The following is a 23,647-nucleotide window of genomic DNA, read 5'->3' on the forward strand; positions in this document are numbered from 1 at the left end:
TATATGCAATTTTAGAGTTATCAAGTGGTAGAATGCCTGCTTCACGTTAATATAATTGGATAATATAATAATAGTTGGCAGCTGTCAGTCAAAAGTCGTATTTAACAGCAAACTAATTAAATTTGTTTAAATTTTTTTCTGTTTTTGTTTTCTTTCACCCAAGATACATATTTTGAATTTTTTTCCTTGTTTTGTACAATTTGGATTTAAATTTTTCTAAAGAAATATGAAAGAGATCTTAGAACTTAGAACAGTCAATATTACTTGAAGTTAAATGACGATGATATAGAATACGTGATACTAAATCACATTTTAAATGATGATAATGTTCATAATGTACATCCTGTCTTCAATTTCGATACCTTAGAACCTGAGCAAGCCAAACAGTATTTTCGATTTGAAAAACGGTCTTGTAAAGTGCAGCCTTTTCGCCTTTCTTAATAAATCTGTGTTCATATTGTATGTATGAAATAAAATTTTTTTAAATAAAATGTTCTACCAAATTTCCACTAACTCCAAATGTCGAAACAGATATGGTCAACCAAGCCAAGAAAACAAAGACAAAACACCTGTTAACGTACAGAAATAAAATTTCATCACACAGAACAGATTACATAACAGAACTTACATGTCCGAGTCTTGCCGAATTGGTGCGATTCGCTGCTAACGTTACCGTATTTCAAGCCCGCTATCTGACATACCGTAACGGAGCTCGTTAAAGTTAAAATCATTTCCGTTATTCAATATTCATACTGTGCATGCTCCATTACTAAAATAACGTTACCGTATTCTCCTAGAGTTACTTGATAACTCTCTATTAGTGCGCTCATCACTGTATTGGGACCGTGCAAGTTCGGCAAAGCGACCCCTATTTCTACGCTCTATACTAAAATTCGAACTTTTAATTATATTGGCCAATTATATTAGTCCTGGTTACTGGATAATTGTCAAGGCCATAGTCCAAAAAAATAATAAGAAAAAATAAGATTCAGGCTATGTTATGAAAACGTCAACAATTGTATGTAGTAAATCAAATTAGTTATTAAAATGCAGTACTGCAAGCAAAATAAAATTAATTAAATTTACCTTTATATAATAATTGCATATCATATCAATATTGTGGAGCAATATATAATTTTTCTGCTTCATTGACAGAAGGTATGAAATATACGTCAATTTGACAATTTCAATTGACAATATGAATTATTTAAGATAGTTGCAATATTTCTCCGCGACTCGCGCAGGGTCGTTTCTAGTTTCCCCTTCCAAGTACTTGCACTCCGCGAATAGTAATATACTTGAATGAAATGTAGTTTGTCAACACATACATGCACAGAACCTATGTATTACAACCGTAGTAACCTATGGTTGTGAAACCTGGAAAACATGACAAAATATGAAGCCCATCTAAGAAAATTTGAGAGAAAATTACTGAGAAAAGTATATGGCCAAGTGCAAGAGGAAGACGGCACATGGAGAATCAGTAGAAACAACGAGGTTAACGAATTGAATGAAAGTTATGATGGTTTAAGATTTGTAAAAAGTCAAAGACTGTCATGGCTGGGACATTTTCAGAGACAAGGAGATGCAAAAACAACAAAGAAAATATTAAAATGGAAGCTGATAAGAAGGACCAGAACGAGATGGCTGGATGAATAAGAAGGGCACAAGAGAGATCGGAAGGACATAGCCAGACAGGCAAAGACTCATCCAGGGTTGTAACGCAAAAAGAAGAAGAAGAAGACATGCACAGAACACCTGAAAGCTGTTGTTTATAATATAAACATCAGGTGTTCTGTGCATGTATGTGTTGACAAACTACGTTTCTTTAAAGTGCATATATACTATAGTATATCTGTGGTACTAAGGCAGAACCTGATATCGATGGCTTAGTGTGAAAACCTCGTATCTCATTAAATTACAATTTTACAGGAGAGGCAAAAAACTGATTTTCTGCATAATATAACTAAAAAACAAAAATTACGTTACATATTTTTAATTCAAGCACATTGAGACAAATATCTAATGTTGGCACAGAGCTAAAAGTGTTAAATGTTGCTATTAGATTGGAAATACAAATATTAACTATGAAAAACATGTAAATATTCTTGCAGTATATAGAGCCTTTGCCCAAGTAACTATGATAACCTCGTATATCTTGATATAGGTGTTTTTCATCTCAAATGAGGTTGTGTTTATTATTATTTACGAGGTTTTCATTTTTCATAGCTTCAGTTCATAAAATATTTCTATATGCTGGACTACCTTTTGTTGTTAACAAAAAACATTTCTGCAAGTCGAATCTCTCAAACAAACACGCCAAATTAAGTACCAAATTCTTGGTTATAAATATACGTGGTATTCACACTAAATCGAGAGAGTAATTGATATATGTGGTTTCTTTTTTCAGCTGTAGAAAATAGTCTAGTGTATTTGGAATTTTTCTAACAGTTGTAAATCGTGAGGTACAAGGTTTTCAAACTAAAACCATCAAATCAAAAATGATTTACGAGGTTTTCACACTAAGCCATGATATGTCAAAAATTATCTATTTTTCATTTTTAATGCCAGTATGTACAGTTACGATCATTGAATAGTTTACAGGCTTACGTATCTAGGAGCCGATTTTTTAAATTTTTACCTGGTTTAAACGCACCTTTTACGTCAAAGTGACGTTACCAGTGGTGTACCTAGAATATGTTGATTAAAATTAAAAAATCAAAATAATATAAATATATTTGACAAAATTTAACAAAATGGAAATTATAGAAAAAAGTTTTTTTGAATAAAATGGATATGGTCTTAATAACGAAAATAAGGAAGTCTGGTTTTAAAATATCCATTATATTTTAAATCTATTTTATATTAAATAATGAAAAACAATGATAAATAATAAACAACAGTTAATATTTGATGGAAGCCCCATTATTGTCAATACAACTTTGCAGTTTTCTGTTCATATATAGCACCAATCCACTCTTATAGTCAACAAGCTCTTCCCATGCCTTCTTAACTGCTTCCCATAATTCAATTTTATTCCGTGGTCTAAGGTTTTTTTCATTTACTTTCTAACTCTGCCCACACATTTTCGACGGGGTAAAATCTGCACTCCGGGAAGGCTACAGAAATACATTAACATGAGTTTCTTCCAGCCTTTCTCACCAGTCTTTATTTAACCTTGCTATAAAGTGAAAATTATCTCGTCTTTGTTTGATTTTCCATATGCACATATGGCTTACGTTCAAATCTGCAGCAACTTGCCTTTGTGACCAACCTTCTTCGAGTTTGGCGATTGCTCTTGCTTTTTTGTGCATTCAAATGCATTCTAACCATTTTGGAGGAGTTTTATATCGTTTTATTTTATTTTTCAACACTTGCAAAATTTTCGCCAAGTATTGACTTTTTGAAATTTTTTGACTTTGACATTTATCAAATCCGTACGACACTGCTGTTTTACAGTATTACAATGTAAAAATTAAGGTGTAAATTATTCAGTGATCATAACTGTACATTGAGCGATGAAGAAAATGATGCAAAACCCTACATGGCTAAACGTGTCCATGTAACCAGTAGATGATAAAATTAGTTTCCAATATGTCCACTATTTCAACAACACCATGAACTTTTAAACTCATCTGCTGCAAAATCACGTTTTTTGACATATCGGGTTTTGCCTTAGCACCACAGATATATTTATTTTACCTTGTGTTTAACTCTCCAGCAGACAGGCAAAATAAAAGTACATACATTGTATTTCCGTATGAGTGATGTCTGACAGACCTCACCTGTCTGCTGTAGGTCAAACAGTTTGATACCTAAAGATGTGTTGCTTAAATATGTTGTTCTTTTTTTAGATTAAAGACCTAATCTTAGATAACTCAAGAAGCACCAGTATAGTTGGATTAACAGACGAATTCACAAACCTGAGAAACCTGTCTCTCATCAATGTTGGGCTCACTTCTCTTAAAGGCTTCCCTAAGCTCCCAAATCTAAAGAAACTTGAATTAAGTGACAACAGGTAAGTTCTTCATTTATTTACAAACAAAAAACCACAAGATATTGTCATTAACCTGTTTGCTACCAAGGAGGTATTTAAGTTTCATCCTCATAGACCATAGCTATTTAAATTGCCATTATGTGTAGTACAATCCTGGTTCAAGGGTGAGAAACTGGGTTCTATAGGAAAAATCGATGTGGTTCATATATGAGTTGCTTGGTAGCGAACATCTTAAAGAGATTTGTATGATATAAAACATAATATTTGGGACACTTACATAGCTTTGTTTAATTTTAGGATAGCAAATGGACTAAATCTGCTTGAAACTAGTCCAAAATTAACAACTCTCAACCTCAGTGGCAATAAAATCAAAGATCTGGAGACATTAGAGCCACTTAAGAATTTGAAGAACCTCAAGAATTTGGACCTGTTCAACTGTGAAGCAACATCAGTAGAAAACTACAGAGACAAAGTTTTCAAAATGATTCCTAGCCTTAAATATTTAGATGGGTAAGTACTATTTAACACTTTCGATGCGCATGTAGCTTATCAGCAACATTTGGTGTCCCTCCAGTGCAAATGTCACTGATGAGCAACAAGTGCCTACTTACATTACAATTAGTTCACGTTCTGGGAGAAGTACTTAACAAAATATACACAGCTAACGTGTTAAGATTGTATGTATTTACCAAATGTATAATGTTTTTGTTATTATAGTTATGATCAACATGATGGAGAGGCAGAAGAAGATGAAGAGGAGGAGAATGAAGAGGACCTTAATCGAAATGGAAATGACAGTGATATGTCTTCAGATGATGAAGAAGAAGATGTCCGTCTTTCATCAGTGTATGATGATTTTGAAGAGGAAGATGAGGATGATGATGAGTATGAATTTGGTGAGGAGCAAGAGGGTGAGGATTACGTCATTGAAGAGGAACTTGATGATGAACAGGACTCTGATGAGGAAGATGTGGCTCTAGCTGTAGCTACAGATGGTAAGTTAACTGTTTTTTAATAAAACTTCTCAATAGTCTTAAGTTCTTATGAGACTTTATCTATAAAAAATATAATTTATTATTTAAACATAATATTTCTATCACTCTTAATTTTTATCCCAAAATATTTCTGACTTTGGAAGGTTGTCACTCTATCTTTTGCGCTGTTGGCTGATACTTTTCTACTGATTGGCAATATCATTTGCTATTTTGACCACACATGCCTCCCCTATTCTGCTTATGTGGTTATTCCATTCTGGTTTTTTCTATTTAGTGCCCATTTGTTTATACATTATATGTTTATACATTGTTTTCTAATGTCTTCACTTCCCTTTTTCGATCTCTCATCATATTTATTTATTTATTTATTTATTAATTATTTATTGATGGACCGAAGTCCATTAGTACATAATACAATTAAAATGTCACACAAACTAGAAAAACAATTCAAAATAAGATCTAGTACAAAATTGGTAATTACATAATAAACGATAATAAAATTACTTGCTCTCATTTAACAATTGAGAGCTAGTCCTATAATATAAAGTAATAAAATCTAAATATCTAAAACATTTTGCAATTGACAAATACAACTTATCTTAGAACAAAGGCAATAACAGTAATTGACAAATCAGTCCTGAAATTAAAACATTAAGTTAAATATAAATGTAATTGTGTGGAGAACGCAGTAAAGTCGTTCATAAAGAAATCAATATGCGGAGATAATGTGTTTGCTAATTTAATAGTTTTACAGAGATAGAAACTTGAACCATAGTTTGTACGGTTAATGACTTCGTGGAAGGTGGTCACAGAACGGGTGGTTCTTGAAGGTAAACGTAGACCAATTTTATTTAAGAGTGAGATACAGAATTTATGAATTAAGTTATATAAGAAGCAAAGATAGATCTTTATGTTGATGACGACTCTGTAATGAGTCAAGTCGAATTTCCTGTAATTGTCAGTAATTTCATCTCTGCTGTTTCCAGTAGTCTTTGTGTTGAGGCTGTATCGGTTCTTGTTTCTGATGCATGTCATTATTGGTCTTACACTGGCTTTGTAAATTCTTGACTTCATCTCAGTGTTAATATATTGGTTTCAACATATAGTGTTGTTAACACATTCGCTGCCACTGATGCCAAAAAGTGTTTTGTGCTACTTGAGTCAGGTGCCACTGAACGTCTTGTGGCATTCATAACCTGTTGAATTAAATAGGGTTTTATTCGTATTGGCTCCATACGAAAGCAACTGAATATAGGTGGCAGCGAATGTGTTAAGACATCATGTCAGCCTATTTGCTTTTTGTACTTGATTTCTCACTTCTTTGTCCATGTGTCTGTAGCTTGACAATGTAATTCCAAGGTATTTTATTTCCATTACTTGTCCAATACTGATACCGTCAATTTCTATTTTACATCTGATTGGTTCATTACTGATTACTATTGTTTTAGTTTTCTGAGATGAAACTGTCATTAGTTCTTTTGCTCATACGTTAAATCTGTGGACTAATCTTTGCAGACTATCTTCATCTTGGGATATCAATATTGCGTCGTCTATGTAACAGAGGACTTTTACTTCTTTGTTTCCCATTCTGTACGCTTACCCATGCATCTCGTTTATATCCTGCTTACGAGATCATCTTTGTTATGTTTATAATTTTATCTTAAGTTTCTGTGGACTATTTAGCTCTAAACCAATTGATAATAATTAATAGACTACTCATTAGCGGTAAAAAACTGTAAAATAGTGGAATTTTGAGAATCAACACCGATTTTTAATGAAAATTTGGGTTTATACTCTGTTGACACTCTTCTTCAAAATCTACCCTATGCAGAACTGCGCTTTTGCCCTGGGGGTGAAAACAACCCCATCTAGGGGATGAAAATTTTTTAATCAAAATAACTATGGTAATGTATATAGTGAGTGACCAATTCTGAGTAAATTTTGTTCTATAAAATTTTTTTGCAAAATTGACACTTTCCAAGTTATTTGCGATTGAAACTATGCATTTTTCATAACTCATGTTTTATAACCGTTTTTCATGAATAACTTAAAAAAAATTAAATTTTATAGAAAAACTCATTAAGAACAAAATTGTGGCTAATAAAAAAAAGAATGTGTGTGTGTACTTTGTACACACGTACGAAGTTATACTTCTATTATATGATTTCTTAAAAATAAATATACTTTAAACAGTTTTATTTTAATTTTTTTTAACACCAAACTAATTTTGTGCCTACTGCTTTCAAAAAAATAAAAAAAAGTATAGGATTGCTTCGGATTCGAACTCAAGACTTCTCGCTCTCTAGCCAAATGCTATACCAAATACTCTACGAGGACTGTGTCTGTATCGGTTCGGAGGTACCTAATGGCAATTCACGGTAACAAACAGACAAGTATAATAAATATACAATAAATTGTTTTAATAATACTCATCAGGAAGACAAATCCAAAGACACAAAAATTATAATAAATATATATCTAATCAGCCCTAAACATCCATCCTTGGATATAGGCCTCCTCTTCTTTCTTCCATGCCTCTCTATCTTGGGCAATTTGCATCCATTTTGACCCAGTGTGTTTCTTCAGGTCATCTGACCATCGCATCTGTGGCCTTCCCCTTTTTCGTTTGTGGTTCCATGGTCTCCAATGTATTACCATCTTAGTCCATCTTTCATCCTTCTGCCGTAGGGTGTGTCCGGCGAACTTCCATTTAAGCTTTGCTACTTGGGTAGAGACGTCTTTCACTTTTGTTTTGTTATGGATCCATTCGTTTCTTTTCCTGTCTGATAATTTAATGTTCAGCATTTGTCTTTCCATGGCTCTTTCTGTCTTTGCTATTTTTTCCATATTCTCTTTTGTAAACGTCCATGTCTGAGAGCCATATATTAAAACAGGGAGTATAAATTGATTGAAGACTTTTGTTTTTAGGTATTGCGGGTATTTTCTGTTCTTTAGAATATAAGACAGTTTTCCGAATGATGCCCAGGCCAACCTTATTCTTCTCTTTATTTCTTCGGTCTGATTTTCTCTATTTAATCTAGTGGTTTGTCCTAGATATATATATTCTTTTACTTGTTCTATTCTTGTTTGTGCCACTGTAATTACTAGTTCTTCTTGTTGATTGGTCATGGTTTTTGTTTTACTGTAATTCATCTTCAGTCCTATCTTTGTCGATTCTCTATCTAGTTCTTCCATCATTCTTTGTAATTCTTCACTTCTTTCTGCTATTAATACAATATCATCAGCATATCGTAAGTGATTCAGATATTGCCCGTTTATGTTTATACACAAACCATCCCAGTGCAGTTGTTTGAACACATCTTCTAGCGCTTGGTTGAATAGCTTGGGCGAGATGGTATCTCCTTGTCTTACTCCTCGGTTTATTTTAATAGGCTCCGTTTGTTTCATTAGCTTGATAGTTGTTGTTGTTGCCTTATCATATATATATTTGTAATTAAGTCGGTATATCTGTAGTCTATTCTGCTGTTTTGTAGGGAATTCTTTACTGCCCAGTGTTCCACACTATCAAATGCACTAATATATTTACACACTAATATATTTACTAAAAACACTAATATATTCTTTTCACACCTTTTCTTGCACCGATATATTTACACATAACTTGAAAGATTTAGCAACTAAACGCCATACTGTCTGTGTGCGCACGCGCACAGTATTATGAAATTTTACTCTCAATCGCGCCAAAAGAAGTATAACTTCAACAAAGAGATTCGTGCCGGAAAGACCTAGGTAAACCCAATAACGACCGAGTTATTGCTCTTTAAAGGATGGTTATTTTCGAAGAACATCGAAATGGAGAACCTTCAATCACAAATAACTCAAATGTGGTGCAATTTTTGGCAGAGATATCTTTTAAAGTTCATTAAAAAATCTTTCGAATAAGCTGTGACAAAAGTTTTTTGTGTAAGAACTGACTGACTTATGACAAAAATAAAATCAATATCTGCTTTTTTCTTTTTGAAATGTAAATATTAAACCCTCGTCGTTACAATCCTAATAGAAATGAATAGCTTCCCACTTGAAATTAACTGTATTTAGGTATAATTGATACGATCCATGTGATTCGACCGGTTTGGAATGCTTAGTTTAGAAAAAATAGTTGATTAAATCGAAAATGACATTATTATAATCTTAAAAAAAATGCATTTTTCTTAAATAAACCTAAAAGTATTCATGATGCAAAAACACAAAAAAATCAAAATTTTCAGTAAAATAAATTCTACAATTAATATTTGAAACATTTTTTCATATTATGAATACTTTTAGATTTATTTAAGAAAAATGCACTTTTTTTTTAATTTTAAATATGTCATTTTCGATTTATTCAGCTATTTTTTCTAAACTAAGCATTTCAAACCGGCCAAGTCACATGGATCGTATCAATTATACCTAAACAAAGTCAATTTCAAGTGGGAAGCTACTCATTTCTATTAGGATTGTAACGACGAGGGTTTAATTTTTACATTTCAAAGAGAAAAAATCAGAGAGCGACTTTATTTTCATCATAAGTCAGTCAGTTCTTATGCAAAAAACTTGTCAGAGCTTGTTTGAAAGGTTTTTTTAATGAACTTTAAAAGATGTCTCTTAATTTTCCAAAAAAATTGCACAACATTTGAGTTCATGAAAAACGGTTATAAAACGTGAGTTTCTTCAATGAGAAATGCATAGTTTCAATCGAAAATAACTTGGAAAGTGCCAATTTTGCAAAAAAAATTTTATAAAACAAAATTTACTCAGAATTGGTCACTCTATAGATTACCACAGTTATTTTGATTAAAAAATTTTCATCCCCTAGATGGGGTTGTTTTCACCCCCAGGGCAAAAGCGCAGTTCGGCTTAGGATAGATTTTGACAAAGTTTATAATTACTACCTAAATCCAAATTTTCAAGGAAATTGACCTTGGTTCTCAAAATTCCACGAAAAAATGGCTGTTGATCGGACTATAAGTAATAATTTATTTTTATGTCTACATGGGTGTATTCTTTCTTACGTGACTCTTTTCTTTACAGCATCAAGGGGAACGAAGAGAAAATTGGAGGAAGGGGATGGTGAGAACTAAACCCAATCTGTGTGCATCATCAATATGTAGTGATATATAAAAACATTTTTATTACCGACCAATGAAGTGTCTCCAACTTGGTGAGAAGAGACTTTTTGTTAAAGTCGTCACCCCTGGCTGTGGTTTCATACTTTACAGAAGAAAAATTAAAAAAATTTAATAAATAAAATACTTTTATCCTTTTTGAATACAACTGAAAAATTCTAAATTGAATGATCGATTCCCTGCGCAAATACGAGCAAAATAAATCAATTTTATGATAGTGTTTTTACAAAGGTGTAACATAATAGCTTACGAGATCATTTTTTTGTAATTTTACATGTTTGTCGTAGAATTTTAGAAGAAGTGATAGTATTCTTGTAGCTCTGATGAAAGGAAGACTGTCTAGGTAATATTTCTCTTATGTAGATTTATAAGCAATAAGGTGTAAATATTTTATTAGTACAGTAAAAAATATTTTGCTGAAAAAGAAAGATTTAGTCAAATTTTAGGTGTGTAAATTATTCAAAAGGTACAAATTCTGCTTAGGAATTTATATAAGGACAGGTTAAGCACTTCCTACAATCAGAACTACAATATGGTCTATATTAATGATGCTAGTTCAAATGTTTTGCAGTGATTCCCTTAGACACAGGAAAATTTTACTTCTTGGAAGATGCTTCTGTTTTATATTTGAATTTTTATACTTAAAATGATATTTTGATAGCTATATCATGGTGCAGGTTTACCATTACAGCAAGTAAAACACATTACAGTCTATTTAAATCGTCTTCACCAATGTTTCCCATGACTATCTTGAAAACACATAATACATTGTGAAATAGAACAAGATGAAACTAGTAGAGATGTAAAATTATCGATAGGAACCTATACATTTACATTACATTACATACTTTCGCACCTTTAGATGTCAGTGGCACAGTTCCTACAGTGACAGTGGTCATACTCCTTCGATACATCTAGAGGTGGGAAACTATGTAATGTAATGTAAATTTATAGGCTCCTATCGATAATTTTACACCTCTACTGTTTCATCTCTTTTTATTTCACAATGTATTATGTTTTCCATCTTTTGCATAATTTTGTCGGTTATTAGCGTGCTTTCACTGTATGCTCTGTTGGTGTCCTAGTCTTCTATGTTATCGATTAATAAAAACTAGCTAGTAAACTTAGAAGGGTTAATAAAGGTTTTCATATATTAAATTGATCTACGATCAATTTTTTCTTTAATTAAAAAAGAATAAATCAAAAATATAAGTTACATCTCTACTATGTAGAGGTACGACTTGAAGAAATGTAAATTTTATAACGCTACTATCCAAACTTACATGTGACAATTATTTAATGTTAGTACTTCTATGTATATCGTTTAGTATAAGATATCTCGCATGTAGTTTTGAGATTTTTGATATAAAATTGACATTAGAAACAAACGGCTGGTTCTGCAGCTATTCTTTGGTTGATGAGAGTACAAAATCATTTTCAACGTAGGTGTAAACTTTACATAAAAATGATCGTTCGTGATATTTTTTACTGTAGGTACTGTTTTATATGTAAAATATGAAAGACTTTTATGAATCGACATTCCAAGGGTAGAAGGGGTGATTCTGTTAGTATAAGATGCTGGCTAAGGCAGTTATTCACTTGTCAATTCACGAAATTTTTTTATGAAAGATTTAAACGAATGTAGTACAAATGTATTGTAGGTATATAGAAGGTGTTGTAAAGGTTAAGGTCTGAGGATTATGTAAATGCAGCTCCAGCTGAAGATGCGATTTTGTACCTACAGTTTATCCAATATTGTTTATTTTTTATAAAAACAATATTAGTTTCTTAATGAGTGAATACTGGTTTAAGTGAAAATCTTGTACTGTTCAGTTGTCTTTCTTAACTACATTGAAAACTGTAAGCATATATGTAAAAGATACTATAGTTAGTGTGTACACCTTTGTAAATGCCATATAGGTAAAGTAGCAGCCAGAAATTGTTAAAAAAAATGTAATTTAATGATTATATTTTGTACATCCATTATTACCTAATGTCGTAGTTTTAGGGTGTTAACAATGCATATGGATTAAGTTATTGTTTTTTATTGATCTTGTGTTATATCATCAACTTTCTCAGATTAAAATTTCTTAACATTGATACTGTATGCTTATTTTATTCTTCCACGTGATTGCAAGGATTCAGAAAAGGCAGGTCAACTAAAGACCAAAATTTTACAGTAAGGCAAACGCTAGAAAAATTCTATGAGCTCTGAGTACCAAACTACATCATCTATTTGTAGATTTCAAACAAGCGTATGACTCAATAATTAGAGGAAATTATACAGGGTGTTTCATTAATAATTGTCCATATAGTAACTGGAGAAACCTTAGCACAAAATACGAAGATTTAACCTAAAACTCTTAAATAAAATGTGGTTCCTTACTAAGTTACAGGGTGTTTTATCTAAAAATTTAAAAACTATTTTTGCTCAGCATTTTAAAGCTATTCGGCGTATCTCTTTCATACTTGGTAGGAAGTATAGGTACTGTACAAACTACTAAATTATGTTAAACAAACGTTTCTGGCTATTACCAGAGGCGTACGACGGGGGAAAGTGAATGGTTGACCCTTTCCAAATTCTACGCCACTGGCGGAATTGCCATTTTAGTTCAATTATTTAATTTTCCAATACTTTCTATGAAAATAATAAACTCTTCGTTCGTAACGATAAAGTCATTAGTTTTCGAGATCTTTGAAGTTAAAAATGAAACGACACGGTTATTTTGATTAATGTATTGTGTCACTTCATTTTTAATTTCAAATATCTCGAAAAATAATCATTTTATCGTTCCAAATGAAGAGTACATTATTTACATAAAATGTACTAGAAAATCAAAAAATAACTCTAAAATAGCAATTTCGTCAGTGGCGTAGAATTTGGGAAGGGTCAACTAGCCACTATCCCCTGTCTTACGCCTCTGGTGGTAGCTAGAAACGTTTATTTATCATAATTTAGTAAGGTGTACAGTACCTACACTTTCTGCCAAGTATGATAGGGATAGGCCAAATAGTTTTAAAGTACTGGGTAGAAATAATTTTTAAATTTTAATCATATGAACCATATCATAAATTAATCAAAATATCTGTGCCGTTTCATATTTAACTTCAAATATCTCTAAAACCAATGACTTTATCGTTACCAATGAAGAGTATATTATTTACGTAGAAAGTATTGGAGAATCTAAAAATGGCACTAAAATAGTAATTCCTCCAGTGGCGTAGAATTTGAGAAGGGTCAACCATTCACTATCCCCTGTTGTACGCCTCTGGTAGTAGCTAGAAACGTTTATCATAATTTAGTAGGGTGTATAGTAGTCGCACTTTCTACTAAGTATGAAAAGCATACGTTGAATAGTTTTAAAATGCTGAGCAAAAATAGTTTTTAAATTTTTAGATAAAACACCCTGTAACTCAGTAAGGAGCCACATTTTATTAAGTGTTTTAGGTTAAATCTTCGTATTTTGTGCTAAGGTTTCTCCAGTTCTATATGGACAATTATTAATGAAACACCCTGTATAGCGCAATGCAAGAGTTAAATGTGCCAAAAAAAACTAATCGGATTAGTAAAACTATGCCTAACCAACACCACGGCAAAAGTAAGTACAGTCGGAAAAATGAAAGAATACCCATGAACGATCACATCAATCACTTATTTTGTATTTGCTGTCTTTTTTTATAACAAACGTTTGTTATTTAGAGAAAAAGACAGCAAATACAAAATAAGTGATTGATGTGATCGTTCATGGGTATTCTTTCATTTTTCCGACTGTATGTAACAAGTAATTATTAAAACTCATATAGATAGAGAAGGTACAATATTTACAAAGATCGATCAAGTTGTTACTTGCGCAGATGATATAGACATACATAATCAGCTGAAAATTAAAATATCCTAGAAAAGATTTATACAATCTCTTTAAGAAGCACCGCATACTATGAGCTATGGGTCTAGAAAATTTGTTAATGTTTAATAAGTATTGTATTACTTCCCTTGGTATGGGACTACTGAACAAGAGGAACAGCTTAGATGGGGACGAAAAATTTTAAGGAAAATATCGCTTGGTGAGAACAATAGTGACGAAACTTCAAAATGAACATTTAGAGATAATGGTATTTGAAGTTTTGATGAAATTGCTAAACAGTATAACTGACTAATAGGTAATCATTTTGCAGAATTTTTCTAATAATATGCTTCTAGTCATTTAAACCAATTAGTGGAAGTAATTTTATTTGAAGAAAAGATGGACATTGTATTTATTTTTGATTTTTTTTTCTGCTTTATGCCATTATATTGCATTATCGAGGATGTTTAATTTGATATTTCGCCACTATACTTTACTACTACTATACTAGAACAGTTTAGTTTCTGTTTTAAATAATCATAAAATTTACTTTTAAAAATAAATTAAACGCATCAAATAAAATATTTTATTGTACACACCAGTTATTCGAAAAATGAAACTAAAGTACAATAGACAAATAACACAATAAAATCTTAAGTAATACTTATTAACATTATGTCTGTTAACAAGAAAACGATAAACATGATAAAAGTTAAAAAGTAAGCAAAAGAGCTATGAATAGTAAAATAAATTCATCATTTCACTCACATATGTTTCGTATTTTAAACTACTAAAGAAAATAATTGTGGGTAGAAGGAATTGATTTATTTTGTAAGATTTCTTATTAGAAATGAATATTGGTTCTCGATAGTGTGGAATTAAACATTACTGATCCAAAGTGGATAGACGCTTTCTTGATTTGCTATTTCTAAGTACCTAAGAACGATTGAAACTGAGTTTCTCTGTAAGAAGTTTTATAAAAAAAAAACAAGCAAAAACGACCATACAGACAAAAGTGCTCATTCGCCAGTATTGCACATTGTACTACTATCTTTAATAAAATATCTAATATTTCAAATAATGCAGGCACGGCGTAATTACAGATTCGCCAGTGTTGATATAAAGTTTGCTGTGCTTTCGTCATTAATGCATCAAAATATTTGACAAATTCACAATACCATAAAGACTTGTAGGAGCCCTCTAGTAATAAGGAAATTAATAAACAATTGTTAGCCGATATTGCACATAAAAGAGGGCATATTTAGATGTCGGCAGGGCCGTAACTACCATTGGGGCAACCGGGGCCCCTTTTTCTTTGGCCGTGGATAAATTTTAACGAGGAATATAAAAATATGTATTTTAAAAGCCTGATATCAAGTCAGACCATAACCCACTGATTGGCAAAATTAAGCTCAGGCTAAAGAAGGTTAGACGTAGTGTCAATCCAAAATTCGACATAAGGCTATTAAAAGACCAAAACACAGAACAGAGTGTAAAACGGTATATACAGAACAACTTGAATACCGTTATTCAATCGGATGTAATGGACCAGGAGATAGAAAAGTTGCATACAGTTTCACAAGACATACGTGAGAAATTCCTCAAACCACCAAAAATAAAGAAGAAATCGTGGATGACAAACGAGATTTTAGATATGATGGAAGAGAGGCGAAAGTCCAAAGATCAGGACATGTCATTATACAAAAGAATAGATAAAGATATCAAAAAAGCAATTAGAATAGCTAAGGATACACGACTAAGAGAACAGTGTGCGGAAATCCAGCAATTGCAACATAAACACGATTCATTCAATATGCACAAAAAAGTTAAAGAAGCTGCAGGCTTATACAAACCTAGAAGAGTTGGGTGTTTGGCAGATAACCAAGGCAAACCACTGTTAAGTGTGGAAGAAAAACTAGACACGTGGAAGAAATATGTGGAAGTAACTTTTGCAGATGAAAGGCAGAATACCATTGAAGACATTGAATGCCAAACAGGACCCCCGATTACCATTGAAGAAGTCACGTCAGCTATTAAAACAACTAAAGATGGTAAAGCTGTAGGGCCTGACCAGTTTTATGTAGAATTCCTAAAACTTATGGATGAACAAGGAATAAAATGGATAACAACCGTATTCAACAAAATATACGTAACTGGAAAAATACCCCAAAGCTGGTTAAAGTCGACCTTCGTAACTTTACCCAAAAAAGTAAATGCCAAAACATGTGAAGACTACAGAACAATTAGCCTAATGAGCCACTTGCTCAAAACGTTTCTGAAGGTGATACATGGCAGAATATATAAAAAATGCGAACAACAGATATCATGGACGCAGTTTGGATTCCGCGATGCCTTAGGCACCCGAGAGGCTCTGTTCGCTGTCCAAGTGCTTATGCAAAGATGCAGGGATGTTGACTGTGAAGTGTATATTTGTTTTATCGACTACAAAAAGGCGTTTGATAGAGTAAAACATGATAAACTCATAAACATCTTGAAAGAAGCGGGAGTAGATGATAGAGACTTGAGAATCATATATAATTTGTATTACAACCAAACTGCCAATATTAAAGTGGAAGACCAATTAACAGAGGCAGTCTCCATAGATAGAGGAGTGAGGCAAGGATGCATCCTGTCCCCGGTGCTGTTTAATATATACTCTGAATGTATCTTCGAGCAAGCGCTGGGAGAACTACAGGAAGGCGTATTAGTCAACGGAGTGCGTCTGAACAACATTAGATATGCCGACGACGCTGTAGTTTTTGCAGACAGTCTAGATGGTTTGCAAAGAATAATGTCGCGCATATCAGATATAAGTAGAGAATACGGACTTGATCTCAATACGAAAAAAACAAAGTATATGGTAGTCAGTAAGCGCGAAATATTAAATACACAGCTTTTGGTTAACCAACAACTAATTGACAGGGTCGACAGCTACGCATACCTTGGTACCAACATAAACAGCCAGTGGGACCACTCAAGTGAAATAAAACAACGCATAGGAAAAGCGAGATCAGCGTTCATAATGATGAAGTCTCTTTTCAGAAGCCACGATTTACCTCTTGCTACCAAAATCTCTATCATCAGATGCTATGTATTTTCTACGTTATTATACGGAGTAGAGGCCTGGACACTTTCCGAGGCTTCTTTGAGAAAACTCGAGGCATTTGAGATGTGGTGTTACAGGCGCATTTTGAGAATTTCGTGGGTGGATCGTGTGACTAATATTGAGGTTCTACGTAGAATAGGCAAGGAATGCGAGATTATTAACATAATCAAAGAGTGCAAACTAGAATATCTTGGCCATGTTATGAGGAATGAACAGAGATATGGCTTGTTGCAACTCATTCTTCAAGGCAAGGTATTTGGAAAGAGAGGACCAGGGAGAAGAAGAATATCTTGGCTTCAAAACCTGAGAAAGTGGTTTAATACATCGACAACCGGACTATTCAGAATAGCAGCAAGCAAAGTTAGGATAGCCATGCTGGTCGCCAACATCCGGAACGGATAGGCACCTTAAGAAGAAGAATTTTAAAAGCCGATCCCAACGAAATATTTTCAACTGACAATTTTAAAAAGATCTTACAGGGGCACCCTAGACCTCAACATAAAGTTTTAATTTTTCGCTGGGAAAATTCGTATTTTGACTAAAATGCAATTGGAACAGAACAGGGACCTCTAAGACCTGGGCGAAGCTGGGGCCCCTGAGACTTTAACATTTTAACTAATTTAAATTTTTACTTAGGAAATTAGTTATTTCCGCGTAATAAAACCTAAAATTCCATTTATAGAGGGGTCCCGGGCTAAGCTACAAGTCCAGGAAGGGATGCGTCCGGGGAGTATTTAATCGCCCATACCATATAATATTTTTGTTTCAGATTTGTCAGATATAACAGATGTAAGAACAGTGTAGCCGAACAATGTAATTAAAATTATAGTATCTTTTTTTATGAAAACAGACATGATGTTATATTGATGGTACTTGCAAAATTATGTAGCTTAAAGTAAGGTGATTTCAAAAAATTTTTGTGTTGGTCTAAAACAGCAATATGAAGATACAAGAAATTTCAGTTATGGAATGCATTAATATGCGTTTTCAAGGGGTTAAATATCAAAACATTTTTCGGGAATCCCCCCCCCCCCTTCCGCTGTGGGTAAATCTCCAGACCCCCAGTAGAGGGCCCCCAGATAACGTTTGCCCCGGGGAACCCAACATCGTAGTTACGGCCCTGGATGTCGGTTGATGGACTTAAACTCAAAAACGTTGATTTTCGTGTTTCGCCACTATTGTTCTCACTAGGCGATATATGGACCTATACTGGGGAATGGCGTATACGAATGAACCACGAAATAAATAGAATTTTTAATAGACCGACAATCATAAAATAAATACGAAGTATGTTAACGATCGAGTTCGTTGGGACACGTATAAAGGATGGATGATAAGAGAAATACAAAAAAAGTATTTAGAAAAGAATTAAACGGGAAGAAACCGAAAGGTAGACCAAGAAAGAGATGGATTGATTGTATTAACTAGGATTTGAAAGATCTAGTAATACGAGAATGGGAAAAACTAGCAAATTAAAGCAAAACATGATCAACTATAGTCAAGCAAACAAAACACACATGAAGTCGAAAAGATCTCAAAAAAGACAAATAGAGTCACTGGAGGTGGTTATGAACTATTACCTCTGATTTCGTTGAACCTCCATCGATTTTTATAAAAATTGGTGAGTGGTTAGAGGATACCTCGAGGAGCAAAAGTGACAGTGTCAACTTGCGCTTTTTGCATTTTATTGGTGAAATCCACTTTTTTTTTTTTTAAATAATTTTTTACATGTCTGAAAGTGCAGTCACCGAAGGTTTTTAACTCGGATTTCGTTGAACCTCCATCGGTTTTCATGAAAATTGGTGAGTAGTTAGAGGATACCTCAAGGAACAAAGGTGATCTGATGCCAACTTGCGCTATTTGCTTTATAGTAGGGGAGCCCAAGCTGGGATTTTTGCAGTTACTCGAGCACATCAGTTTATCATATGGGGAGAAATCTGGTATCCTTCAGATGTACCTCTACCATATATTAGCTCTTAACACAGGGGAGTTCGTTAAGGGGGGACCGAAAAAAATCTATCCTTAAAGAAACTCGAAATTGTCAGATTAAGATAAGGTAAGTTATGTACAGTAGAACCCCGCTAATCCGAACCAACGGAAAGTGAAAAAAATTAGAGACAAAAACTTAAAAACATGTTTATTTATACAGAGTAAAACCAGAAAATTGAACAATGTAGGATTAATAGAACTTTGGCATTTAAAATTTGTTAAAAATGAAGACGTACTTTAATATGTAGTGCTTATAAAGGTTTTTTTTTATTTATAATTGCTTTGGCATAAACCAATTAGCCAGACTTAGTTATAAAGGTTAAACATAAACTTACTTCGATTCTCTCGTAGTCAACTTGAGTCCAAAAATATTGTCCACAGTCTTACGAGAACGTTTTGCGACTCAAAATCAACGACAATGAAAGCTTTGAAATATTAGGCTAACTTTCGGATAATCCGAACAGGCTGTCCCCCCAATTAGTTCCGATTTTCGGGGTTCTACTGTACATGCAAAAGAGTGGATATTTCAAAAATCTGACGATTTGAGTCGGGCGTAAGGAAATTGGCGAGTCTCAAAGTTTCACAAGAAAAAAGCGAATATTTCGCGAAATGAATGACAGATCGAAAAACTAAAAAATATGTGCTTAATATTTTTTTAAAATCTATCGAATGATACCAAACACGACTTCCAACGAAAAGGGCTGGGGGGCAAATTTAATATTTTAAATACGAATCCCGCGAAATGGATATCAGATCGAAAAACTGTAAAATACACTTGTTCAATATTTTTGAAAAATCTATCGAATGGTACCAAACACGACCCGCCACGTAGGTGGGGTGGGGGTTACTTTAAAATCTTAAATAGGAGCCCCCATTTTTTATTGCAGATTTGGATTCCATGCGTAACAATAAATAACTTCTATTCGAAACATTTTTTCGAATTATGGATAGATGGCGTTATAGTCGGAAAAAACGATTGTTATAAATGGAAAATTAAATTAAAAAATGACCCACTAAAATGGAAAACGTTACTTTATAAAATATATGTATATGAGCCGCAATAACAAAAGCAGAGACACAGAATCGGTCAGAACATCATCTTTAACCTTAAGCGCGTTAGAGAATTTAAGTATCTTGGAACAACAATAACGGATCACAACAGGGCCGCCGCTACCATGTGTGCATCGCACACGGGCGGCCAAAAGCAGGCTACTGATGATAATACTTTATTTAAAACGAAAATACATTCAAAAAATTAAATAGTAATGATTCAGATATTTCTATAAACTCTAATATTCCAAACAATCTAAACAAAAATGGCAGAAAATGTTATTTATTATATGAACTGCCCTTTTGCAGCTGTAGTCATAGAGTAGTTCCGGGAATGCTTTTTAATTCAAAGTGGCTGGCGGCTTTCGGACTTGAAGATGTTTTTATCTACGTGGTCCATATACGATTTTTTCAAATTATTAACATTTATGATTTGTTAAGAGAGTACGATACGACAATTAGGATATTTTCCGAGAATTTAGATAAGTGCTTGTTAAGTTGCTCTCCTTGAGTAATAAAAAAGTCTTTTTTATTACCTACTCGATGGTTTAAAAAATCTTTTTTATTGCTCGATGGTTGCTCTGCTGTAATATTGTTCCTTTATGCTTATGTATGGTTATAGATGGGTTATAGTTCAGTCTAAGTTGAGAATTTAATAATTTTAGACACTCTTTTGATAAACGATTTTGTTTGTAATATTAGTGTGCCCGTTTCTTTTGCACACTACTGTATTTCAAACATGCCTGGATCCCGCGTACAAAAAAAAAGTTGATTAATAGCATGCTGAAAATTTGTTAATAGCTTAACGGTGTCTAGTCGGGCAAACTTTGATGTACGGGAACACTGGAACAGGGGAAGTTTTAATTGTGGAACAGTTTAAAAATTTGGAACGTCAGATTACGAAAACGTCCTATGTATTTTGTGGGACAGAACATCCAATTGATTTGTTACCCTTTCATTAAACTCTCATGCAAAAATCAGACTGCTGTTATTACTAACCAACATGATTCCTGTCATTTGACATGTTCTTCGTGTTCCACTCGTTAAAATGCCCAGTTGGTGATAAACACCAGTCTGATTTTTGCATGAGTAATGAAATGGTAACAAATCAATTGGAAGTTATGTCCGACAAAATACATTGGAACGTTTTCGTAGTCTGACGTTCCAAATTTTTAACCTGTTCCACAATTAAAACTTCTCCTGTTCCAGTGTTCACATACATCAAAATTTGTCCGACTAGACACCGTTAAGCTATTAACAAATTTTCAGCTTGCTATTAATCAACTTTTTTTGGTACGCGGGATCCAGGCCTATATATTTAAATATATTAGTAAACAATTAAGCAGGCCGAATGTTGCAAGTAGTTTTGTAAACAAAACTTACACAGTGTAGGTATTAGTGCAAGATTTCATTTCTGTATATTATTATTGACATAATAATAACTTTTTTTGGTACGCGGGATCCAGATCTAAAAGTAACGTCGAGATCAGAGCAATTATTATTCATATATCCGTTACGGTCTCCTGCACATTTCTTTAAATACTAGTACCTATGTTGAAGCGACTAAAGTGTTGGAAGGGGGGCGGCAAATATTAAGTTGCACACGGGCGGCCAACAGTTTAGCGGCAGCCCTGGATCACAAGACATAAACAATATAGGATACAAGTCGACAACAGATATCTTTATGCCCTTTAAAACCTTCGAAACAATTAACAAGACTCACAAATATACAAAGTAGGTATATAAAACAATCATATGACCCGCGGTGATGTAAGGAAATGAAACGTGGACGGTAACAAAGGCAAACGAAGAGACACTACGTGTTTGGGAAAGAGAAATCCTAAGGAAGATATTTGGGCCTGTGCTTGATGAAGCAGCAGGACAATAGGATAAGAACTAATAAAGAGCTCGAAGAACTGTACCCAGACAAAAAATAAAGTCCAGAAAACTCCGATGGGCAGGGCATGCAGTAGAGCTATGTTGTCGAGTCGGTTAAAACCCACGAAGAGTTGTATCGTCACGGAGTAAGTCATCCGTAAGTTCCTTTATTCTTACGAAAGCCATACTCAGATACTGGAAATATATTTTTGGTTTCTCACAACCATTCTAATCTGCAGGTCTTAGGGCAGTACGCTGGTTTATTTTGGGTATAGGAATAAACCAATTTAACTATAATTTAACTATATTCTCAGTGTATGCACCAACCGAAGACGCATCAAAGGACGAAAAAAATGAATTCTACGACTCTTTAAATCAACTATACACAGAAGCTCCTAACCACGATATTAAAATAAACTAGGTGATCTAAACGCAAAGGTAGGTACAGAAGATTACGTAATGCCGGTGGCAGGAAGATATAGTCTACATGAAATTACAAACGATAATGGATCACGTTTGGTCGATTTTGCTACAGGCTGCAACTTAGCCATCAAAAGCACCCAGTTCGCTAGGAAAAAGATCCACAAGGCAACATGGACATCAAACGATGGAAGAACAAATAATCAAATAGATCACGTATTGATTGATGGGAGACATTCTAGCATCATAATAAGCGTAAGAACTATGAGAGGGCCAGATAGCGACACAGACCATTTTCTCGTAAAGGCCAAGCTCAGAACGAGAATTTCAACACAAACAATAGATAAACACACAAAGATCGAAAGATGGAATGTGGCGAAGTTGAAAGAAGAAAATAACCAAAGACAGTACCAAGTAGAATTAAGAAATAGGTTTCAGGTTTTGAAAATAAGTGAAAATGAAACTGAAGATGTAGATCAGCGATAGAACTCCATAAAAACAACTATTACAGAAGCAGCTGAGAAATCTACCGGAAGAACGAAAAAAACAAAAAAGAAAAAATGGTTCGACGAGGAATGTGAAAGAATACTAAAAGAAACAAACAAAAGAAGAATTGATTATCTGTCGAACCCATCAGAAGCAAAACGTACACGATTCCACAGAGAGAGCCGCAGCTAGAACACTTAGGCAAAAAAAGAGACAATATCTACAACAAATTGAAAAAGTAGAAGGAGAACACAGACGCAATCAAAGTAAAAATTTCTACAGAGGGGTAAGACAACATAAAAGAGGCTCCTATATAAGGACAACCAACTTCGTGAGAGGTAAAAATGAAGAAATGCTGGCTGCCGAAAACAAAATAATAGAAAGATGGGCTGAATATTTTGAAGAGCTCCTGTATATCCAAAATTTCACTGATGAGAACAATGAAAATGGTGGAAACAACGGAGAACATGAGTATCAAACGGCCGAATTAGAAATACCCCCACCAAGCATGGAAGAAATTACGCATGCCATAAAAACGCTTAAAAACGATAAATCCCCTGGTCTCGATAATATTGATGCCGAGCTAATTTAAACAGGCGGTCATGAACTTATAAGTAGAATCCATCAATTAATAGAAAAGGCCTGGCAACAAGAAATCATGCCGAAAGAATGGTGTGGTAGTATTATTGTATCAATACACAAGAAAGGAAAAAAGGAATCATACATGAATTACAGAGGACTCACTAATTAACACT

The 23,647-nt window shown here is 33.6% G+C and overlaps 2 protein-coding genes across 2 annotated transcripts in view; both read left to right on the plus strand.

Moving 5' to 3' along the window:
* The window catches only part of LOC114326751 (acidic leucine-rich nuclear phosphoprotein 32 family member A), a 29,550-nt gene extending 17,332 nt beyond the window's left edge, over nt 1-12,218 (plus strand). Inside the window, exons 2-5 of the mRNA XM_028275181.2 lie at nt 3,855-4,018; nt 4,295-4,507; nt 4,715-4,992; nt 10,024-12,218. Coding sequence (XP_028130982.1) covers nt 3,855-4,018; nt 4,295-4,507; nt 4,715-4,992; nt 10,024-10,073 — 705 coding nt within the window. The 3' untranslated portion in view covers nt 10,074-12,218. The remainder of the gene's footprint in view (nt 1-3,854; nt 4,019-4,294; nt 4,508-4,714; nt 4,993-10,023) is intronic.
* LOC114326749 (lambda-crystallin homolog) overlaps nt 1-23,647 on the plus strand; it is a 593,088-nt gene that overhangs the window by 502,521 nt on the left and 66,920 nt on the right. The gene's annotated exons all lie outside the window — the stretch shown is intronic.

The sequence above is a fragment of the Diabrotica virgifera genome, chromosome 2, assembly GCF_917563875.1.
Source record: "Diabrotica virgifera virgifera chromosome 2, PGI_DIABVI_V3a".
Lineage (NCBI taxonomy): Eukaryota > Metazoa > Arthropoda > Insecta > Coleoptera > Chrysomelidae > Diabrotica > Diabrotica virgifera.